Source organism: Lytechinus variegatus, chromosome 9 (assembly GCF_018143015.1).
Source record: "Lytechinus variegatus isolate NC3 chromosome 9, Lvar_3.0, whole genome shotgun sequence".
NCBI lineage: Eukaryota > Metazoa > Echinodermata > Echinoidea > Temnopleuroida > Toxopneustidae > Lytechinus > Lytechinus variegatus.
The window spans coordinates 24,244,216-24,268,562 of record NC_054748.1 but is presented as its reverse complement, the minus strand read 5'-3'; the positions used below and the strand labels follow the sequence as shown (position 1 = coordinate 24,268,562).

General features: G+C 37.2%; 1 protein-coding gene across 1 annotated transcript in view; it reads left to right on the top strand.

Moving 5' to 3' along the window:
• Window positions 1-224: 224 nt before the first annotated feature.
• Window positions 225-24,347, top strand: part of LOC121421897 (leucine-rich repeat-containing G-protein coupled receptor 5-like) — a 99,302-nt gene continuing 75,179 nt past the window's right edge. Inside the window, exons 1-3 of the mRNA XM_041616698.1 lie at window positions 225-288; window positions 4,421-4,653; window positions 14,308-14,405. Coding sequence (XP_041472632.1) covers window positions 225-288; window positions 4,421-4,653; window positions 14,308-14,405 — 395 coding nt within the window. The remainder of the gene's footprint in view (window positions 289-4,420; window positions 4,654-14,307; window positions 14,406-24,347) is intronic.

Here is a 24,347-nt window from a genome sequence, read left to right as displayed (position 1 = left end):
ATGAACTGTGCCTCTCTTTGCTTACGAAGGAAATTGCGCAAATTTCCTGTAGAAAAAATTATGACAATGATGGCTTTCCTTAGAGTTACGATCAATTTGATCAATCGTAACTCTATGTAAGACGGGGCCAATGAATCCCTGGCTTGTACACACTGCCATGTAAACTATCGATAAATAGGTAGTTATATGATCAATTCAGACATCCACGATGAATGCTAAACACGATGGCGCCTCGTCATTTAAATCAGTTACCAGGTTACCGCTTTGATTCGCGACCAGTTATGCGCAGTAAGTCTTTCGTAGCAATGTCTGGATGATAAATGATAGATGGAATTTCGTTGGCAAAGAACAATAACTGTCCACCAACTATATAAAATCCCAATATAATACATAAGGAATTATCCCCGCCCTCCCACCAAAAAAGAAATCTATAGAAGATTTTGTACGATTTTGGAAGGTAAAAAAAAATCAGACTGAGTTGAAAATCCTAGGTGATTTCCTTTTGGTCTTTCTCTGTGTTATTTCGGTACCATGTTTTTTAGGGTTGTTTGTTCAGTAGTTTGTCTAAAGAAACGAGAGGGAATACTTCTGTGCAATTGTTAGACTGTGATTCAAGATTGCGCGCTTTATTTTCTTAAACATAAAGCATAAACATGTTTTTCTTTCGAGAAAATAAACCTTGACGTTTTTATTTTATATAACGATAGAGCCTTCATGTTCATATCATGTACAAATGTGTTCTAATAAAGAAATAAGATACGTAAACTGTTATGATGTTTATGTTAGAGAGATGGTTAGGAAAGGATGAAGGTTAATGGGCAAAAATCGAACCCTGAGCGCAAGAGTGACGCATCGACATCTAAAGTTCATCTAGGTTCGGATTTCTTACGTGGGACATGTTTTGCATTGTTTCCTCGTTGACTTACCATTCGATATTGTGTGAAAAATCCCAAATCGGAATTGCTAATCGAAGAAACGACGTATAGATTACATCCGGTTTGCCTCCCCCCAAAAACAACAAATAATGAACAAGAAAGAATATTTAAACAAATTATACTTTGACATTTTACTACGATGCCCCTAAAGTTCTCGATAACCAGATGATTATCGATAGCACCAGATTCATAATTGTAGAGAAGGGTGAGAGATAGAGAGGGAGAAAGGGAGAGGGGAAGAGAGGGAGAGAGAGGGAAAGAGAAAATGAAATTGAAAGAGGGAAGGGGAGATAGGAAATGAAAAGGTATTATAGAAGGGGTGTTAGGTGGATGAAAAAAATAGAAAAAAGAGAGGAAAGCGGAGAGAAAGGGAGGGAGAGGAAAGAAGGAAAGGAAAAAATATAAGGAGGAAGAAGAATTATATAACGTTGTTTTTTTTAGCAAAATGTGTCCGACTGAGAGCAACAGAACGGCTTATACTTTTTAAGTTTCAAAAGGAAAACGAGTTGCTTGTTCCCTGCGCACGGTTTAACCATGTACCTCACACCGTAAAGTCACTGTGCTGTTGATTGAGGAGGCTTTCATGGCCAAGTGGGCAACACCTTCGTCTTTGCGCTTGGCTACTGATTTCATGACTATTGAAATGTTTGTGAAACGACATGTATCAAATGAGCCTAATCATCCCTACATCCTCATGTTTCGGTCCCCTCCCCTTCCTGAATATTTCATGGTGACGAGGATATTCCCCTTTCAGAGTGTAATTCCCACTCTCACCGATGGACCGGACTCCTAATCGATCGACGATGCGCCACTGCAAATAGTGCGATAGCTTCCAATCGGTCTGGATCGGTTTCGTTGGTATATGCCTGCCCTCGCGTAATCCCCCGTGCAAGGCAGCAAAGTGGTTCCCGCGCGAAGTATTTTAGAAAACCTTTCCGAGGTATTAAACATGGCATCGCTTAGCAACAGAAAATGTTACTATCTCCGTGGTTTTTTCTTTAACCAGTGCTATCTCCTAAAAGCATCATTCATGAAGATAATTATCATCACTGAAAAAGTGATGTGCAGTGATATCGAATATAAATTGAGGATTTGTCATGAAACAATGTAAGAAGCTATTAATAAAATGATCGTAACAAAATATCCTGATACTCCTGGATATTATGCATTCTCGAACAGATACATTTCCGAGGTCTCGCTTTTCGTTTACATATTCAGTTTAATGTCGATTCTTCTTTTGAAAAAAAAAGTTGCAATACACGTCATCCTTTCCCAGGTTTCACCCGTTCCAACTCCTCTCGCTATCTTATTTTTCTGCTCCCCATTATTTCAAAATTCATATTTTCTCACATTTCCTTCCAAAAGTACTTATTACGACGCGACGTTACGCCGAAGAAACTTACCTCAGTCTGGCCAAAGCTATTACTTGGATGTAATATCCGATAGCATCGGTTAGGATTAAATTCCGATTCATTGGTGCTCTGTCTTGAGTAGATATGAAACGACTTTTAAAAAAAAGTATTTTTTAGTTAAAACGAAAGTAGTTGCAGTAGATGGTGATTTCATGATAAACGATTGCACTGATAATCAGTATCATAGACACGCACAAGTTGGACAGAGCGTAATTATTGATTGGAAAAATACCCGTAATAGTGCTCGAGTTTCATGGGTTCTTTTAATTGCATATTTACCAGCAATTACACATTTCCGTGTTTTCCTTAATCATTTTGCACATATTCTTAAGAATACATTCAACCACTCGGGTGGTAGTTTGATAAGACTCTGTACGAACGCATTGACATTTCTCCTTTAGGTTGAATCTGTTACTTCATGATAAAGTACAATTCTTGCTTCGGGAATCCAGCTATTACTCAACACGTACGTTTCTTTTTATTCAGGATAACATTTCGAACTGATTTACTTAAAGGAGAATGAAACCTTTGGAACAAGATAGCTTGTGTGAAAACAGAAAAATGAAAGAAACAGATCAACGAAAGTTTGAGAAAAGTCCGACAATAATGAGAAAGTTATGAGCATTTGAATATTGCAATCACTAATGCTATGGAGATCCTCAAATTGGTAATGCGACAAAGATGTGTGATGTCACTTGTGAACAACTCTCCCCAAATACATTAGTATATATTTCACTTAGATTACCTCTTTTATCACATCTATCAGTAGATAATGTGTTCTTTCTAGAGGAGAGCATGTAATACAGATTTTTAAAGAATACACCATGGCTAAATAGTTTGTATCACAATAAGAAAAAGCAGAAAGAGACATTTTGAGGGTATTTGATAGTCCACCAAAGGGAAAGCTGTTCACATGTGACATCACGAATCCTTGTCGCATTGCCGATGGGAGGATCTCCATAGCATTAGTGATTGCAATATTCAAATGCTCATAACATCATTATTTGTCCAATTTTTCTCACACTTTTTTTGTTCTTATTCTTTGATTTTTCTGTTTCGACACAAGCCCACTTGTTCCAAAAGTTTCATTCCCTTTCAAAGATTTCTGTTCGGTTTCATTTCCAACGTGTTCGTTATGTATATCTCCGCCGAGTTGAAATCAATCTAGACGGATCATACCTTTGATCAAATCCACATTACAAAAAGGAATCCATGTGGGATTAAATTAATAAAGTAATTCAGATTCCAAATCAAGTTAGATTTTCCCTTTGATAATGTTACTTCATGTACATCCAGATAAATTAAGAGTGTAATACAAGAAATGTAACACAGCTACCACTGGGTAACGAACAAAACCCCTCCAGTTTATTAGTTCTACCAACAAACACTGATGGAACGGTATGAAATTTTATATAAATGTGGTATAAAGAATGCAGACATTAACGCTTGTCAAAGGACGTTGGTATGTAAAGTCATGAAAATCTTAGGTTTTACAAAGTCGCTTTCCAAATGATTATTTATGACCATTCTCTCTTTTTTTCCTAACATGAACTCAGTTTTATCGACTTTGAGCGGTGAAAGTAATGTTGGTGTCTTCAGACTTTTTTTAGCGCTACGTTGCCATCTGATTATTCTCCCGAACCCCGTCATCTGGAACTGACTGATCAATACGTTTATTCTCAGCAATACGATCAAGAGGCAGAATATAAAGTCCGATAAATAATACATGAAGTCCAAACATATCACAGGGTACATGAAATGAATGCGGAAGAACAATAGGACATTCAGATAGATGTTAACCACGAACAAAACGAATCAAGCATGTTTGTTGAATATAGCGATATTAAATAATACGTGAATTTATTCAGAATTGCATTATAATTCACCCTTAAACTCCAATAACAATGACTTATTTTTACCTCACATAGCATTTCAACAAACTTGACATAGTTTTAAATTTCTCCTATTTTAATTCAACATTATTACTGCTATTAGAAATTAATTAGATTTAGTGAATTTACGGAATATTAGTACATTCACCCAAGCTTATGTTGGTAACATTTGTTCTGTTAGAGTGTGAACTTCAACAAAAAGTGAAGAAAATTGAGAAAGAACTGGCAGCAGCAGAAATCACCCATGAGGAACAGAAGCATTACTCCAGACATGCCAGAAGGAACAATCTCCGTGCGTATGGGATGCCAGAGGTAGCAAATGAAGACACCGATGCTCTCACCATTGACCTCATCGACACCAAGCTCAAACTGGACATCAGCGTCACGACAAATGACATCGATAGGAGCCACCGCGTAACGCCAAGAAGACGAACCGAATCATCAAGGAACCCAGGAGCGATCATCGTGAAATTCGCAAGATAGAACATCAGGCAAACTATGATCACTGACAAATACGAAGGTTTTCATCCGTAAAGACGTAACTTCGATCCGACAAGAAAAATCGTCAGACAAGCTCTGAAATGTGACGCTATTACGAAGGCCTGGACGATAGACGGCAGGATCCGCGTCATCGCAAAGAGAGGCGAGATCGTCACCATCCGTAACCTAGCAGATCTCGACGGATAAACTTCAGTCACCATGCTCACACGTAAGCACAATCTGTGCATTTTCCTAGTCCACGAATTCATCTATGAACATAGCTTTTCCATGTATCGTTCTAAAAGTGTAAGAAAAAATCCAGAAATCGACTTTAGGTTTGAAATGTTCCAATTAGTCAAATGTTAAAGGTATTGTTTAACTTTGTGAGCAGCCGATTTCAAAAAATTATCAAACCAAGATGAAACATGTGTACAAGTGCATGTATTATAACTAATAAACCCTTAAAACAAGCATTGTTGAGAATGAAAAGCTGAAACTACAAGGCAAACCCCGATTTTGTAAATAGGCGTCTTATAGACGCCTAAATAGTACACATAAGTGTATGGGATGAAATTAAGATGGTGTTTCCGGTCACTTTATATTTCAATTTTTGAAGCACTAAATAATTTTTTCGAATGCAATTTTTTCCTGGGCTTCATTTTTGTAACATATCACAGACCAGATGACAAGTGTGACCTTCTAGCTCAGATTTTTTAAAAGTCAAACCAATGTTAACCAATCACTTTAAATGTGGAAATGTGATAGACGATCTACGCAAGATTGGATATGTAACCTTTATTTTATGAATCAACTACCTTGGTTCGTAGCTAAATACACCTGAAAAATATACAACCCACCCAGAAAATTATGAATATTTTACCCTTGAAGACAATGGTTGGGATAATCTGTCTTTCCGAAAGACAAAGGTGTGAAAACAGGACATTTAAATGTTCGTAGCCTACGAAATAAAAAAATGATATCCAATTATTTGTCAGTGCGAATCCATATGATATCTTTGCGCTATCTGAGACCTGGCTTGATAGTGATTTCCCAACCGGCTATTTACATATTAATGATCATAATTTTGAGAGAAAAGATAGAGAGGGTACTAGCGGAGGAGGTGCAGGGTGTTATATAAAGACAAACATAGCATATAAGACAAGACAAGACCTTGAAGACAACTCATTAGAACTGATGTGGATTGAATTCCAATTAAAAAAATCATAGACCATATCTTCTTGGAATAGTATACCGACAAGGCAACGATTAGTGAATTTGAAATTGTTGAACTTAATATAGAAAATGTTTGTAATTCAACAGATAAGATATTAATTACAGGGAATATGAACTGCAATATGCTAACCTGTAATAAACATTTTAACTTAATCAAATATTTTCAAATCCCACTCGTATAACACAAAACATTGATAGGTCTCTTTTTTGTTTCCCATTTTTTTTTTGGTCCATTGAGGTCTGAGTTCAGTCTATTGATAAAAGTGACTACTCTTTAATCTATGCTGTCTGAAAAGAGAATAGTGTGAAATGTAAACCAAAGATCCCGAAAATGCGGTCTTTCCGTAAATTTGACTCTGAATTGTTCTTAAATGGTCTGTCTAGTGTGAACTGGACCTCTTTATTTGTTGACACAGTCAATGTAGACAAACTGTGGATAGACTTTAAAGCAAAGTTCATTGAACTATGTGATAAGCATGCGCCATACATCACTATACGAACAAATTCAAAACCAGCACCATGAATGACAGATGAATATTTATTACTTTCAAGAGATTTTTAAAAGCCAAATTTGTTAAATGTAAGAAATCATATGATGTAAGTCAAATTGAACACTTCTGGATGAAATATAAGTGCACACGAAATAGAATAAATAACATACCAAAAAATTGAAACGGAAATGTTATTGTAATAAGTTCAAAGATCATCCGGAGTTCTACACCATCTTGACTATATGCATTATCAATTATGACCTGTGCAGTGTTTTAGAAGTAATAGTAATAAGAAAAGAGAGATTTAAAGTATGTCAGGAAGAAAAAAAGAAGAGGGGAACTATGATAAGTCGTTCACGAGGGTATTATTACTGAAAAGTATAAGGCGTGTTGCCATGTCGGAATATACATGAAGATGCCTCTAAAATGACGTTGATTAGTGAAACTTAGCCAGTGTCCATCCTCGGTAACAGTATAAAAAGTGTTCTTCCTGCACTGCAAAACACCGGCTTTGATTTAACACCAGCCCGGGATCTATATATGTCCACACCAGCACACCAGAGAAGTGTTAAACTACACCAATTTGGTTTCGGTCAAACACCAGATAGGTGTTTATACATCACCAATTATTATTAAAACAGCATGGATTTGATTCCAAACTGGTGTTGTTTCATTATTTCTCTGGTGTGGACATATACAGATTCTGGACTGGTGTTAAATCAACACCGGAGTTTTTGCAGTGTGACTACATGTCGATAACGTAGACATGTGAATAACCAATTGTTCATTGAGCTTAATGTTATGGAAACCAAGAATCTTAAGCAGTAGCTGAACCAAAGCGACTGAATGGATATTAATGAAATTTATTTCTTGTTCTTTTGTGGTTTTAAAATCTTTTATGTCTACTTCAATTACGTGACCAGAATTAACCTACATATTTATCCAAATAATTCGATTCAACACCTCCAAGTAATTCAATTTCTCTAAAGTAAAAGATATGCAGCTGTTATCCATCAAACCGAATGCTCATCTTTGAAATAGGGAAAACCCCTAAAAACGTAATCAATTAGGTTTTCGGCTTTCCTTCCTCAATATGACAAATGTGGTGTGATTTATTAATTAAAGGGTGTAAGGAAAACGGCATGGAATCCTAATGAATGTCAAATTAGATTTTCATGTTTAAGAGAAATTACTTCCAGATGAATACATAAAGAAGCATAAAAAATAAAGGTTATGAAACTAAGCAACAATCAGGTAAATTATACAAAAAAAACTTTTTTTATACTGAGCAGTGCCATTCATGATAGGGTTTGTGGTATCGTGGAGCCACGAGTCTGACTACGAGCTTCATAGCTATTTACTTAAATAACACTGTAGTGAATAAGGGGGGAATCATCAGTAAATTCCGATCACCTGAAGTCTTTACATCATTTGAAAGCGCCTTATTATTTATAATGAATAACAATCTTATCAAGGTTTTATCTTCGTACGTATAGTATACTACGGTCATGTATATCAATATGGTGGTATTTTTTCCTGGTTATTATTAAAGAAATCATGAATGCGTGTAAGCAAGCAATCAGAGAACCGACGGCTTAAGGTCATCTTCGAAGGACCTGGTAATGAGGATTACTGCCTTACCAACCTGCACTAGAGCTCTAAGTGCGAATTGAACACGGGTGACCGGAATCCGAAACCCACGCTCTACTGACTGAACGATCGCGCCTCCCAATATCGTATAAAGTTATGTAATACTGCAGTTACACTGACTACAGAGCGATAAAAACTATTTGGTTATTGCTTATTGAATATCATTGGTCGGCTTGGTGTCGGTTTCTATGGTGTAACTGAGCATCATCCCCTCAATGGCGATCGCTCCGCGAATTATGGAGGAATCAAGAGCAGAGAAAATGCATTGTTAAATGCCCGTCATGACAAAATACTGCAAAGAAGTCTGTCGAAATTGTTGAATAAAAACAACAGTTCTGGAAATCGACAAATTTGTGCATTTTTTTCGTCGGCTCTCAATACTCAAAACGGGACTTCTGTTTTGGTTCAGCCGTTTTCGACAAAACCCTCCCAGCTGTTCTTTGTCGTTTGACGGGCATGTTCAAGATATTGACTCTCGTTTTTTATTCCTCCGCAGTCCGAACGCTGCTGATCGAAAAGTCCCTAGTCGCAGCGATAAAACTGAAAAAAAACCAAACTGACCGATGTTATGTCACTGGTAATAACGCAAAAGCTTCTGTAGGTCTAGAATCTGTTTCGTTCGTATGACTGTAATGCTCAAGGATTTCCCTGCTAGTGGTGTTCTTATAATACATTTCGTAGTTTCTGATTCGGCGCATGATTAGAGGTTGGTCATTAGTACTAAAGTGACATGGTGGTTTGAAATGTAATCAGCACCAACTTTGATGTCTTCATTATCCATATATTCTTTAGCATTGTGTTTTTCACTTATATCCAGAAAAAACAACAACAACGTATCCACGAACGACTGGAATATCACAGTTTTCCAAGTAGATTGTACAACATGCTATAAAATGCATTCAAAGTAGAAATGTAACAATACCTTCATAGAGTGTTCATTGGTGTGCCATTCTAGTCATCTGGTCTATTCAATTTCTTCATACTGCTATGTAAGGCATGCTTACTTAGTGTCTTGCTTTGAAATCTGCATATCATAATGAAATAAATGAAATGTCATTTGACCAAAATCGTTTTTGAGGTAACTACGAACTGTTCTTTAGGACAACGATTTTGTTTAACGACGTGCGACGGATTCAAATGACAGTAAATGTATTGAGAGTGTCCGCCAAATGGCAACGTACAGCTGGGATGTCTATGTCGAAAATTTGTGTACACGAACAGTAATTTCGTCCAAAAAAATACAAATGCGTCGCTTATCTTGAGTGCAGGACAACCTGCTGTTTGATTCCTCAAGTTTCAAAAGAGTATTCTCGGTTTTCCATTTGTCATGAAGGACATTTGACATCTATTTTCTTAAATCTGTCGCGTGCTGTGGAGCGAAATCTCTTTATTGAGAAGAAACATTTTCAGTCGCACAAGAAAATGGCTTTATTAATATTCGCAGATGGAGTCTTTATGGTGCAGCATATCCTTGATTGAAGTCAAGCGAATAATTGGATTGTCAGTTTTTGGCCGAGAATAGACGCTGATCAATCAACAACAGCACAGCTTTTTGTCTAAAACTGAACTGTGCGGATAAGCATTACTAGGAGAAAGGGAAAAAAATGTATCGAAGCTCAGTAACAAAAGCGATGAGGATCATTTTAGACTAGGATATGACGCTTTAGATGGTTTTATTTTCAGCTAAAGTTATTGGATCAACTCAGATGATATTTTTGTTCAAACCTGTCCCCTACTATACGTGGTCCTTGCTACTTTGAAAAGATTATGGAAAATTATGTAAAACTGTAAAAATCATAATAGAAGTCACATCATTTTTATCAATTCATGAGCTTAAATCAGGTGGTTTACTTCATTGCCAACAGATCCTTAAGAAACAGCGAATTTTGAACTGCTCTTCAACTCTGTTTGGGAAAATTGATAATTCCCTTAAAAATTGCACGGTAGATTCCTGCAACATGTCCAAGAATCTGGTTAAACCAGATGTGGCGTCTCCTCGTGATAAGCTTTGAGAAACAGAATGGTGTATGTTGAAGTAACGGTGGTAAATGTATTTTTATCTGATTGTTCATTGCGAATTCGGGATAAGCTTTGAAGACTTGACAGAGGTTCTTAATGTTCGTGCTTAGAGTAGAGAAGGTGCATATTATTTGTCTTTGTATCCCAATGTATTCCATCATAGATGTTAAACAGTGCCTTAAGAGCATTTTCAATTCGAATTCCGAGAAAATCTTTACACTATAAGAAATAAAGGTTCACAGATGATTTTATTCTTATGTAGGCTCTTTAGAAAATTAAAAAGAAAAGTGCACCGCTTCCCCATGGAGGAACGGAATAAACAAAAACAACAGCAACAAAATAATGGGCCTCCCAACCATGCCATTGTATGATTACGGTTTAAGTCTCTGTTCCACCCTGGGAAACGTGGTGCACTATTGACGATTGATAATGATAAAAAATTATATTCTGTAAAGGATTTTGGTGCTTTAATACGACGATCATGCTCTTGAAAATTAAGCGATTTGACGAAAAAGTAGATTCTGTTATGACTTTGGTTGAGTATATAGTGATCTTAAAGAAATGATCAAGTACTGGTTTTTAGGTAACGATGTTACTTAAGTCCCTTTGTCGTCAATTATCCTAGTTCACTTTGGTACCATGTGTTTTCTATTTGCCTGCATGTGGCTAAGCTTGCGGAGATGGAAAGTGTTAATTCAGGGACGCACTGTGAACCACAGTAGATCAAGTGGCGAGCGTATACCGTCAAGGGTTTATTCCAAACACCACGAATGAATGCTAATACAGTGACTGCCCCTACCTTATCGACAGTGTTTGTGTAACCATGTATCATGATATGACTACAACGGACTTAAAGGCATAGTCCTAAGATCCTATCAGGTCAGGTTCACTACCCACAATGCATTATTCTCAGCAGTGTAGTCTTGTAATAAAGGCCCAAATTAAATAAACAATAATACACTATTTAATAAATTTATATCGCAATGATTATGTTGCCAGATTATGGCAAAACAGATACCTATCCTCTTAAAAAAAAGTTAATTCTACAGAAATAAAATGAAAGGCTACTTTATCGTTTGTATTGCCAATAAAGGCAAGCCACTTATAAGACACAGTTATCGAGAGATAAGTCGTTCTCCTTTGAAAATGCTATCATTTTTGTCTCACCTGCATAGCAGAGTGAGACTATAGGCGCCGCTTTTCCGACGGCGGCGGCGGCGGCGGCGTCAACATCAAATCTTAACCTGAGGTTAAGTTTTTGAAAGGACATCATAACTTAGAAAGTATATGGACCTAGTTCATGAAACTTGGCCATAAGGTTAATCAAGTATTACTGAACATCCTATTAGAGTTTCATGTCACATGACCAAGGTCAAAGGTCATTTAGGGTCAATGAACTTAGACCATGTTGGAGGAATCAACATCAAAATCTTAACCTGAGGTTAAGTTTTTGAAATGACGTCATAACTTAGAAAGTATATGAAACTAGTTCATGAAACTTGGACATAAGGTTAATCAAGTATCACTGAACATCCTGCATGAGTTTTATGTCACATGACCAAGGTCAAAGGTCATTTAGGGTCAATGAACTTTGGCCAAATTGGGGGTATCTGTTGAATTCCCATCATAACTTTGAAAGTTTATGGATCTGATTCATGAAACTTGGACATAATAGTAATCAAGCATCACTGAACATTTTGTGCAAGTTGCAGGTCTCATGATTAAGGTCAAAGGTCATTTAGGGTCAATGAACTTTGGCCGAATTGGGGGTATCTGTTGAATTACCATCATAACTTTGAAAGTTTATGGATCTGATTCATGAAACTTGGACATTAGAGTAATCAAGTATCACCGAACATCCTGTGCGCATTTCAGGTCACATGACCAAGGTCAAAGGTCAATGAACTTTGGCCGAATTGGATGTATCTGTTGAATTACCATCATAACTTTGAAAGTTTATGGATCTGATTCATGAAACTTGGACATAAGAGTAATCAAGTATCACTGAACATCCTGTGCGAGTTTCAGGTCACATGATCAAGGTCAAAGGTCAATGAACTTTGGCCGAATTGGATGTATCTGTTGAATTACCATCATAACTTTGAAAGTTTATGGATCTGATTCATGAAACTTGGACATAAGAGTAATCAAGTATCACTGAACATCCTGTGCGAGTTTCAGGTCACATGATCAAGGTCAAAGGTCAATGAACTTTGAGCCATGTTGGTTTTTTTTGGTAAATAACAATCATATCTCTGTAAGTTTATTGGTCTAGTTCATAAAAAGTGGACATAATAGTAACCATGTATCACTGAACATCTTGTGCGAGTTAGAGTAGTTTTCAAAGTCAGCACTGCTGCTATATTTAACTGCGTGATGCAGGTGAGACGGCCAGAGGCATTCCACTTGTTATGTATTAGCAAGATATTTCTTCTTTTCACGTCGACTCAATACCGTTATTTAACGGTAATTCTTACTACGTGAATGAATACGTTATCTTGCCAAGTCCATTTTATAACCTTATGTCGATATTGTGGGGGTAAACTACAAATGAAAAGATTATACAGAATAGCTGACAATACAAGCTTGTTTGTTATTTTAATAAATTGTTATTAAATCAATTAACTTAGCACTATAGTGCCTCATTGATCCTAATTGCTGTAGGGCATTATTGTTCTTAATGTATTTGCAATGAAGTATGAGAAATGCTAAACCCTATATATACGTTTATAAAAAATAATATAATCATAAATATTTGTGTCTTTATTTGTTATACTACCATCCTAATTATTATTTTGGTTTATAACTCTGTCTTGGTTTCATCACTGCAATTACTATTAATGTGATTGTTATATATTTATATTAACGTTGTTACCATCGCAACTTGTTACATGTCAAAGTCGGAATAAGGCTGTCATGATAGACCAAGCAAATAGAGTTGTCACTTCTCACAAGGAATGAAAACTTTCGTTGATGTCAACAAACACCAGGCCGGGATTGTTTTAACAAGAGGTCACTGCCCTTGACAATACTCTTGAAGTGCCAAGCCTGGTTGGGACAGCAAATTGACAACGTATCGTCTGTTGTATTGTCATTGCCTTGGGCGTATTTTGTCATGTAGACCTGAATCGCCTGACAGCTTCTAGCCAGGGGGATTCGTATTAAGTGTCTAGCAATTATTGAGATTATAGATGGATAATGTGATAATGTCATTGCAGACAGGAATGAGGAGTGAGATTGTTTTTATTATCGGCTTGTTGAAGAAGTTGAATAGAAACAACAGGAACTGTGTAAAAAAGAAGAAGATATATTAGATTTAAAGTGAAATAATTTTGCTAAGTATTTTGAGAAGTTCAAGGGATCGGAGATACGGGGGGGGGGGGGGCAACATGATTTAAAACGATCCATTTGCGAAGTGGTGAAGGAAGAAAAAAAAGTAAAGAGGAAAAGGTAGGCACTGGTCTTGTACCTCCAAGATATCTATAATATCATATCCAATTGGGAACAAGTACATCCATTTTAGCCACCTCCTCTGGAACTTTGGGAAGTTACGAATAGCCAAATTGGTCTGAACACATGAGTTCCAAGATATGATAAGCATTATTAAACTGCGCTTCGGCAAAAATATAATTGAAATCATGTAGTTCTTGTTTTACATCATATGGAAAGAATTGGGTTTTATACATGGTTTGGACCTTTTTGTACATTATCATCCTGTGGAGGTAATAGTGATGCAATGAACTTTCCGCATCTCCCAAATTATGTCACAAACAAAACAAAACAAAAATATATCTTGTGAAGTTTGAAGGATTGTAAGCTCCATGTTTTGATATTACCTTCAGGCTAAATTCGTTTCCACGATTCTACTTTTACCTGTTACACTTGTACCTAATTACACGATACCTCTCATTGTCATCATCATGTCATCGTGATAGTGGAAGATTTCCAGATCTCCCAGGTGGTATATCCCAAACAATATTGCAAAGTTTAAAAGAACGCTTGTCGCATGAAGCAGAACTAATAACTCCTCAATGCTAAATTTGTTTATTTCGACTCATTTGACCTAGTTATACAGTACCTTGTGTAATCCTGTCTGTATCTTTGATCGTCATATAGGATGCTTTTTTGGATCGAATCTAACTAAATTCCCTGTTGCTCTGATTTCCTTATTGATTTTCTCCATTTACTTTTCCAGCATGGACAGAGATCCCCTCCCTCGGGGGTCGATCAATTGAATTGTTACACCTACTTTGAACAAGTTCAGAACTCGCAGATAGGGGCAGATAGAGAAGGGTGAGGGTGGGGAGACGTGGAGAGAGAGGGAGGATAGTGTAGGTTTGTATTGATATGTGTGGGATAGGGGATGGTGGTTCGTGTGCGTGTTTGAGAGGGATATGTGTGTGTGAGGGATAGGGGATGGTGGTTCGTGTGCGTGTTTGAGAGGGATATGTGTGTGTGAGGGATAGGGGATGGTGGTTCGTGTGCGTGTTTGAGAGGGATATGTGCGTGTGTGTGTGAGGAATAGGGGATGGTGGTGCGTGTGTGTCTGGATATGTGTGTGTATGTAAGAGAGTGATCGGGGATGGTGGTTCGTGTACGTGTGTGAGAGGGATATATGTGTGTGTGTGTGAGAGAGGGGGAGAGGGGATGGTGGTTCGTGCGCGTGTGGGAGAGGAATATGTGTGTGTGTGTGTGTGTGAGGTAGAGGGCGGGCGTACTTGTGTGTGTGTGTATATGTGTGTAAGAGGGAGGGAGAATGGCGTTCGCGTGTGAATATGCGTGTGTGGGAGAGGGAGGGTAGAGAGTGTGTGAGAAAAAACAGACAGGAGGAGAGGGAGGATTGGGTGTGTGAAAGGGTGTGTGTCAAGGCTCTTGGAAACAGGGGTGCTGCGTGTATTATTTTCCATAGGCAGCACCCCTTGGTATTTTGGAAGATGTGGAAGACCAATTTTACTTCCATTTTGTAGTCTAAACTTTTTTTTTGAGAATTACATTGGCACCCCCACTTAAAACAGTCGTTCCAAGGGTCCTGGTTGTGTATGTGAAAGAGATCGAGAGAAGAGTGAATATAAGAGAGAAAGAAGGAGATGGATAGTGAATGTGTGAGAGGGAAAAGGGGAGGGGTTGGACATGCTAACAGTTAGGAATACAGGTAGGAAATAAAATGTAGAATTGAAAATGAAGGATCATTATGAATATACAATTCAATTCCATACCCTATACAGTTTCGATAAGTCTGATGTATAATTTGATATCTGAAAAAGGAGAATGAAATTGATCTTAGAGTGTTCCCTTTCGGTAAAAAAATATCGAACCGAAACTGAAAGGAGACTATAGTCTTAAATGGACGAGTCTAAGATGAAATGTCGAGAGATGTCAAAATGGAAGAGGCATTCCACCTGTTCTGGGAGATTGTGAGTGCAATAGCAAGACTTATCAGAAGTTTACGAAAACCTTTGTGTCATCTACTTGAATAGATTACGAGATATTTCATAATTTCAACTGGACTGAATGCCTTCTCATGTCAACAAACATGTACGTCGACATCATTTTTCACTTTCTTTGCGATGACTTTGAATCTTGCCTTGTTTGTTTGAGAAAGTCAGCTTGCCAAGATATATTATGATTTCAATTATGGTATGCCAATTTTGAGAATTACAAATGGAAATGGAAATTACAGTGGAAATAGGTGAAAAAGGGCTCGATAATGCTATTAATCCGTATAAAACAGCCATTTCCACGATCTCGGAAAGAAAATAGCACTTTATAACTTCCGGAAAATGGATTCAATTTATTTTGCTTTAGTTCAATTTTGATCCATTTTATTGATCATTAAAACATTTTGTTCAAAATTCTAGACACACAACAACAACAAAATGATTATTATCTTTAGATCTGTTCAGCGAAAAAAAAGAGAAGCGCGTTTGTTGGTCTCGATGAGCTTAATATTAGGTAAAAACTTCTTTGATTAATAATTCTATTCTCGCACAAAATCGCTTAAAATTTACATGGCAGGCATACTTTTGGTACTCAGGCAGAACAAAATGTTCCCTGTTTTAGCTACATTGCGAGTCTCATACTATACCATCTTCACATGGAAGTCGCTTGATAAGACTTTCCCCCATTTTCACCTCAAAGTTTCTCCACGGGCCCGATGCATAAAGAGAAAGTTTCAGTCAAACGCAACTATAGCAATCACACGCAATTTAATTCAGAGTCAATCAACAACGCGCATTTGTGACTTACGCTTGATAACGCAACTATTCCTGCAACCGGCCCCCAGCCTGGCCCCTGCCTGGCCCCTCGCATCTACCTGGAATAAGTTGAACTGTGGGGGTTTTCTCGTCACTTGATTAGCAAGCAACCTGTCATGCAAACAACCTTTAGGGTGCAGATGGGCACGTTGAGGCGCATCCAAGAATTATTTGTCTAGGTGCTTCTACGAATGACATTGTGGTGTATGTGGGACATGGCCTGTACAAACATTCACCTACTTCGTGTCATGTGCAAAATGTCTCCTGACCCGTCAAAGCCAGCCCTACAGGTCGGGCGTAATTAAATGTTCCACTTCGGGGACGCTTCATCTTCGCGGGTTCTCACAGAATAATATTTAACAGAAGAGGGGATTGACTCTCTCTTTTCTTTCTATTAACTTCAAATCACTCCTTACAGTCTGCAAGCAGGGATCTTAATTTGGTATTACCTTGGGGGAAATATGTTTACATAATTTTTTCCATGAAGTACTTGTGGGTTTTTCTAAATCTCATTTGCACATTTACAGTGGCATCCATTAAATGTTCAATTCAATTTCAATTTCATTTTATTGTCCACGTGGAAGTTCGTGTTGCTCAGCATTATTAACAGTGTCATTACAATTTACATATTACATATCTTTATCACATGCATAGACGCAATTTTTCAAAATTACATTAGACATGTTAGAAAGAGACAAATACAAGAGAAATTCTCGAGGATAGTGGTTTTTTCCAATAAAGATGTAAAAGTAAAGACCTAAGTTAAAGAACATAATCCGGGAGAATGATATAACATTTTTTGGGTCAAGAAAATTTTGCAGTCTCGTTGCTCTATGATATCCTTCATATATCAATCTGAAATAATTTTTGTGTACGTAGAAAATTATTGTTGTCCTTAATTGATTTTCGAATGTAGATGAAATTGATTGATACTCGTAGTGTTTAGATGTCACACAGTTGAAAAAAACGAACACGGTTTCTGGTTGTATAGACCAGTTCGTAGTTACTTATGGACAATTTTGGTCAAATGACCTTTCATTTCTTTCATTATGATAGGCAGATTTCAAATCAAGATATTACGTAAGCTTGCCTTTCATAGCAGGATGAAGAAATTGAATAGACCAGGTGACTACAAGAGCACTGCAATGGACAATTTATTGAGTTATTTGTCGCATTCCTACTTTGAATGCATATTATAGCATGTTGCACAATGTACTTGACAAACTGTGAAATACCAGTCGTTCGTGGACGCATTGTTGTTTTTTGTGGATGTAAATGAAAACCACAATTCAAAAGAATATATGAAAAATCAAGACATCAAAGTTGGTGCTTATCTCATTAGATTTTAAACCACCATGTCACTTTAGTACAAATGACCTTCCTCTGATCATGCGTATAATCTTTTGATCATGCGCAGAAAGGAACTACAAACTGGCTTATTGAAGATGTTACAAGGAAAAATATCACTAAAGCCTGAAGTTAAGTCTAGATTTTCTCCCAAAGAAGAGATAGACAATGTCCATGAGGACGTAGTCTTAGCAGTCATTCAATTCAGACACTCTTGCAGAAATGGGTCATGTATTTTAAGGATGTGACTGCAACTTTATTTCCCTTGATGCCTCATTTTGTCGCAAATCCAGCGCTCCCATATCGGTCATCTAGAATAACTACCGTAAACCAATTGAGAAAGACTGGATCAACGTTGCGACTTCTCGGAAATTCTTTCTGAGATAGCCGACTTGCATATCATTTAGCCACTCTCTGGATAATATGGATGCCCCCAAAAGATTTTGATTGGCAAAGCTAGAAGTCTTGGTGATCTATTTTTGCACTTTATGTTTGTTTGCTTGGTTTCCTGTTTGCTTTTAGTTTTGTTTGTCACGTTTTGAACTTGAAGGAATTAGCAAGTGTGATCAGTTAATCACTGGCAGAAATGAAAGAAATGTATACACACACACACATACATATATATATATATATCCAGTTTATGTATTTCAACTTCGTTGTCCATTTTCTATGCGCTTTGTTTTCTCCTATGTCACAGATTTGGGTCAATGTAACCAAACCAAATATTCTGTGGAAACACTTCTATCGAGGAAAGTGGACTGATTATGCAGACCAAGGTCCCTGCCATGACGAGGCCTCTCGCATATAACACCAACATGACCAAGCTGTAGTTGTGCTAGTCTAGTGTTAGCACCCATTTTGTCTATAATTTCAATCAGGGTCTGTGCCTGCATACTAAACTATGTGTATGTGTCCTACGAAATATTGTTTCCTGGGATTATACTGGTCCAATGTAAAAACTGTGATGTTAAAACTGACACCAATTGTGTTAGAGGACCACACCCTGAGGTGTTAAAATAACACCCTTGAGATTGAACATAACACCAAAGAGTAACAACCATGGGTGTTGTAATAACACCTATAGGTGTAAAACTAACAACACCTATACATGTAGGTGTAAAACTAACACCACCAATATAAGATCGGTGTAAAATAACCAGTGTGGTCCTCTTTTTACACCGGTTACACCACAATATTTGCTGTGTCCCTACGTAGCTTTAAACAGGCGACGGTTCTTTTTCAAGCTCCACGCGATCACCTATTCGGATGTTGGTTCAGGCGCTATTGTAGCCTAATTCATTTCACTTCGTTGGCCGTATCCCTCTAATCGAATAGGACATTTTCTTGAAGCGGAAACAATGATATATGGGCGACCTGTAAATAGCATATATCTTCGGGTTATGTGAAGATAATCATGCAGCGGCATTGGGAAACATAATTATGAAATAAACTACAGTGAAGGAGGTTGTGATAATGATTAAGATGATGAGAGTGGTGGCCATGATAACGATGGGGATGATGGTGGTGTCGATGAATATATTGGTGAGTTGATGGTGACGATGAATGGCTTCAGCCATGATGATGATGCGCAGAAGGGCAGCACGACACGGGTAATATTTTGATGGCGGTGGTGACGAAATGATAAAAGTTCACCTAACCATGATGATGCTGATAGTGTGCCAATGATGATGATTATATTGGTGGTGGTGATGATGGTGGTGATAATGGTGATGATAGCGATGGGATAATTGGATAATTGGATAATTGATGACATTCGCTCTACCGGCAATTGCTCCACAGACTCTAAATTCAACACACTAATCGAATGACCAACTTCAATCCTGAACCCTAAAGCCTAACATGAAACCCTGCTGTACCCCTAACCCTACATCTTTTTTTTTATCTCTGCAGTTTTTATTCGTCATAAAAAATAATCAAAATATACAAAACATATCGTTGCACTTCAATAAAAAAAGAACATTGTATAAGTACATACAGCATAATCTTAATTTACAAGAAAATTGTACCCAAGCGCTGCCGACAGGACGATCCATTAACCGAAAAAAGGAGGGTACGGCCATACCTAACGGTCCAGAGTCGACCTGGCGGCATCGCCGGGGTATAGCGCAACCAAAAAAAAATATGACATTTTCATGTATTAACATGACCGGAAGCACCACTACAACATGAACAGAAGATAAAATAAAGTCGCAAAAAAGGATAACACAAAATATGAATCTACAGTGGTTACAATTTATGCAATGGAAAAATAACCCTACATCTTACCCTACAGAAATAAGCCCGGATTAATTATTGGAGGAGCAACTGTCATGGTGACGGGGAACGAAGATGGAGGTGGTGGCTGTACTGAGAATGATGATGATGATGGTGATAATGATGGTGATAATGCTGATAATGATCATGTGGATGGTGATGATTATACCTACCCAGTGGTAGTGGTATTGCAGGCAAATTATCAGTGTCGGGAATGCATATTTTGTTTATGCTTCTTTAACATCTACCTAAGATGAGACTAACACTAGTTTCGTATCATCGAAAAAAGGTGATCTCGGCTTTGGTTATTCCTTTAGAATGGAAACAAACGTTCAGTCCAAACGCGATCTGCATTCAGAGTTAAACATCCACTCTGAATAGTAATTTTTTTGGAGTATATCTTCAGCTTTTACCATTAATTACACTACGGTTGGCGTATTATACCCAATCTAAAATGTCCTCTGTATTCGCTCTTCACAATACACTCTTTGAATTGTTAACATCCCCGTGCAGTTATCGTCAGCTATTACTCTGTATCATCACCCTCAAACAAATTGACCGCCATCTCTACGGTGGCGTAAAAGTTAAATTTTCTTGTGAAAAACGTAAGCGGGCCCCATCATTGAGAATAATAGAAATGAATGCGCCAAAACAATTTGCTTGAAAGGTTGATACCTGCCACCTGTATTTTTCTAACTTTCTTTCTTCTCATCTCGTCCGCAAGACTCGCAAATTCAATTGATCGCTTCCCTGTTTCCAGCTATCGACCCTCCGTTTCGGCGTTTAATTTCATGAAATCTGCATATCTTATCTTGTTTTTTTGACGGTTACGTGATGGCATAAGATTGGTGTGTATTCTCCCCTTTTTGGGGTCTTTGAAGTGACCGTGTTCATGTTCCGGCAATATCAACTCTTTTATGTGTGTGAGCAGCTTAAAGGGGAAGTTCACCCTGACAATTTTTTTTTGTAAAATAGTAAAAAATAATAAAAAATACTGCTGAAGGTTTGAAAAAAGCGTCAAAGAATTAAAAAGTTATTAGAATTTCAATTACTTGATTTGTGACGTCATATGCGAGCCGCATTCCTACATAGCGAATGGTAAAAAATCAATGAAATGTCATATTCTCAGAAAATTGAAAAATGGCTTTCACTGTACTATTTGAATATCTATGGACAAATCATTTCACATCCCTTCATAAATAGAAAACAAAATTATGTCATCAGGAACCATAACAAATTTGAAATTCATGCATTTTATTTTACATAACATATGGGGCAGCTGCTCGTTTGTAACGTCACAAATACAAAACTTTGAACTCTAATAACTTTCTTAATCCTTAGCGGATTTTCCTCAAACCTTCACCAATATTTTTTATTATTTTTCTGCTATTCTTACAACAAAGTTTTCTTGAGGGTTAACTTCCCCTTCAAATCAGTGACGAGAAAACGAGTTATTGGAACCCGGCCGGTCGACTTGTCCGGGACAAGAAGGCAATGTGACGAGTAAGGATTGTTCAAAACTTGACAGGTCTACTTGTTTGGGGCAGGAAGAAACTCAGCAATTCGACTTGTTTGGAATAAAACGACGAGGTGACATGTTTTGTAACTCGAAAAGCTTCCCTGTTTAATTGGCGTTCAAATCCGTTCCAGATGAGCTGTAGACTGTTTATTACTTTTCCTACCTTAATTGTCTTATTATTATGTTCGGATAATGGTGATTTACCGTTCTATTTTGTCATATTATCTAGAATTCAGAAAAAAAACAGTTCAATAACAAACAGCAAGAACGTTCATGATAAGTGCAAATGAACATCTAATAAAAAATAATACACACATTTTGAAGGAATTGTATAACGCTGTGACATAACTGCAGTCCAGTCACGTGATCCGTATGGAGTGGCTATAGCAATGAGATTAGGCAGTGTATGTCAGCGTATGTATGGCAAGCAGTATTATCGAATTTCTTGATATAAATGAATAAATGAAAATAAATAAATGATAATGAATAAAAAATCGAATCCTTGATACTAAAAACTTGTATTAAATAGTGATACTTTAATAATTAAAAAAAGATTTTGTGTTGGGGAAAAATTGGCTCTTGATTTCAATAACACGAGTTTATAATAAATAACTTCGCCAAACGTACGTCATTTTATTCCGTCTGAAGCCTCCAGGCGTGGTGGCTTAGTGGTAGAGCGTCCGCCCCACGAGGTCGTGGGTTCGATCCCGGCAAAGTCAAACATTATACCAAAGACAATAAAAATGGGTCTTGCCTTGTATGTCAGGTGCTCGACGTATGAACACGGAAAAGGGTATACAATAATAGCTTGTCATGCAGGATGAAATAAGTTATTTTCATTATAATCATCATCAGCCGTGAAAACATCTCTATGTACGATAATTATATGCACAAATATATTGATACACTTTTGATATTCAGAACACAAACAAAAGGAAAAAAAAATCATTGAAGGAGGGGGGGGGGGGTGGTATCCACATATAGTGCAAACTGCTCTCTTTTTCCAATCGTATTTTACACTGCGTAATCTCAAGGAAGATTAAACTTCTGTTTTCCTCATCAAGAACATCATATTCAGCCCCTCGAATACTGACAAGTTGTTTCCACTCATAAATTGGATCCTACCCTATAGGGTTACTGGTATATCAGGTAACTTGAACATTTCGTTCTTTCTTCATGTTCATTATGATTGTTTTCAGCAAGTCGTAAGAATAGGCTTAAATTTAGAATGTCTGCTTGCTATGTTCATATCTACTGTTGATTACTGTGTAGTCTGACGTCCAGACCCCCAGCGTCACTGATAGTGTTTGTTGATCTGCCATTAAATCCAATAAAGTGAAGTTTCCTCAATAAAAGGGAAGGTGCACACTGTCGTGTTTTTGGTTTGATCAAAGCTGTGGAATGAGAGATATTTTTTATTAAGTGAAGCTTAGAAGGTTTGAAATTCCTGAAATAAAACAAAAGTTATGGATTTTTAAAACATCAAGCGACTGGGGACATTCGAGAAGGAAGATGGTCAGGGCTGGAGAGAGGAAAAATGGAGATATGTAGAAAGAGAACAAAAACATGTAGACAGAGAAAGAGAGTATGGAGATAAAGCGAGAAAGGGAGATAGGAGAGAGAGAGAGAGAGAGAGAGGGGGGGGGGTTGTGGTCGTGGAGTTTGAAAGAAAATGTCGAACTGTATCAATGCAATAATGTTACCGTAATATACATGATATATGCACACCATTCATGTAAAAGAGACCCCCTAACTTCCGCAAAGAAAAAAATATATTAAATAAGATAAAAAGCGAGGAAAAAAGTGGGAAGATCCCCCAAACATTATACAAAAAAGGCCAAAATGCTCACCAAAAACACCAACCAAGAATGTTACAAGATGGAGAGATTGATGTGTTTTTTATAGGGTATGGTTGATCCTTGGATTGGTACGGGAAGAGAAAAGCCTCTTGTGCGTCTAAAAATACCAGTCCTAACCTTTCGATTGAGTGCAAGATCCATTGATGCTGAAAGTCTTGCTTTTAGAGAGGCCCTTATACTCATTTTTTTCCTTCTCTCAACTAGGATTTACATAAAAATGTTCCTTATTAAGACGTTCTCGGTTTTAGACGGAACATGAGAGACATTGGGAATATTATTTCAAAAAAAATGATATGGGGAATCAGTCTTTTTCGTTTCTCATTCTAGACTGTTTTCCAAGACATAAGGGAAGGGGGGGGGGGGGGTATTGACATGTGAAAATAGGATAAACACGCTGTTTGAAAATTCATCATAATCTTATGAAAGTTTAGAAAATACGTTATTTCAAAGTGTTTAAAAAAAGCCACTCCTGTCACAGCACAGGCGATTTGTGAACAAAGGAATCATTGATGTCAAACGATCAATAATAAGATATTACCTTTTTTCAATGAAAGATATATTTTATTCTTATTTTTTTCAAGGAACTGGCTTCCGTGTGATTAACTAAATTTACTGTGATTCCAAATAGATCATATAACAATGGAAATTAATGGAAATTAGATACTCGAAATTACTGTCATTTTATTCAGGTTAATAATACATCTCGTGTAAAACAACTCATTGTTCATGACTTGCAAATGTTTGTGTCGGTAAACAGAGTGCTTGGAAAGCATCGATCGCTTTGGTAATTTTTGTTTTTTGTTAGATTTTAGCTATTCCAAAACATCATTCAACAATACGGCACTTCTGAAATGAAATGGAAATATATTTGCATTTTCATTTTATTTTGAAAATACTCTATTTGGATTTATACTTACTCTTTTTTTTAATGTACGTTGTAGACAAGTAATGGGGGGGGGGACAAACAAATGTACTATTTGAG